Source organism: Phaethon lepturus, unplaced genomic scaffold (genome assembly GCF_000687285.1).
Source record: "Phaethon lepturus isolate BGI_N335 unplaced genomic scaffold, ASM68728v1 scaffold33858, whole genome shotgun sequence".
NCBI classification, from domain to species: Eukaryota; Metazoa; Chordata; class Aves; order Phaethontiformes; family Phaethontidae; genus Phaethon; species Phaethon lepturus.
In genome coordinates, this window is record NW_010560311.1 from 4022 (window position 1) to 4754 (window position 733).

The 733-nt window shown below is 63.3% G+C and overlaps 1 protein-coding gene across 1 annotated transcript in view; it reads left to right on the plus strand.

Annotated features, from left to right (window-relative positions):
- The window catches only part of LOC104625881 (N-acetyl-beta-glucosaminyl-glycoprotein 4-beta-N-acetylgalactosaminyltransferase 1-like), a gene marked incomplete at both ends in the record, with an annotated part of 5003 nt that overhangs the window by 3011 nt on the left and 1259 nt on the right, over positions 1 to 733 (plus strand). Inside the window, 2 exons of the mRNA XM_010293636.1 lie at positions 56 to 463; positions 634 to 729. Coding sequence (XP_010291938.1) covers positions 56 to 463; positions 634 to 729 — 504 coding nt within the window. The remainder of the gene's footprint in view (positions 1 to 55; positions 464 to 633; positions 730 to 733) is intronic.

Consider the following 733-nt stretch of genomic DNA (forward strand, 5'->3'; position numbering starts at 1 on the left):
GGCCGCGGGCGCTCCCCAGCCTCCTCGCCCTGGTGACTGACGGGCTCTTCAGCAGGGAGACCCATGAGGACACAACCCCTGCCCCGGGACGGGCAGTGGCCACCACCGCTTACAACTCCTCTGAGGTGACCCACTTGGAGGGGACGCGCGTGACATCCTTTCTGAAGATGTCAGAAACAACGGTGTCCCAGCAGGAGGAGGGAAAGGGCCAGGAGGAAGAGGAGGAGGAGGAAGAAGAGGTGTCGGACTACAGCTACGAGACTGGGGAGCTGCAGCAGAGCTGGCTGGAGGACTCCATCAACTGGCAGAGGACGTTCAGTGTCAGCTCGGTGGACTTCGAGCTCCTGCGCTCCGACTGGAACGACCTGCGCTGCAACGTGTCGGGCAACCTGCAGCTGAGCGAGAGCGAGGTTGTTGACGTGGTGGCACAGTACATGGAGAAGCTCAATGAGAAGAACGGAGGGTAGGGAAGGCGGGGGGCATGGCGGGAGGCTGGGAGGACATGCCTTCGCCCTGCTGGGCTCCTTGGGGCCTGGTGAGCTGGATGGTTCAGGCCAACCCCTCGAGCAAGGGACCTGCAGGGAGCAGAGCTCACGGTGATGGTGCTTTCAAGTGCTTCTCCTTTCCCTGTAGCATCTACACCCTCCTGAGGATCGTCAATGTGGAGAAGCGCCGGGACACGGCCCGAGGGAACCGCTACCTGCTGGCGCTCGAGCTGGCGGAGCGGCGGCAC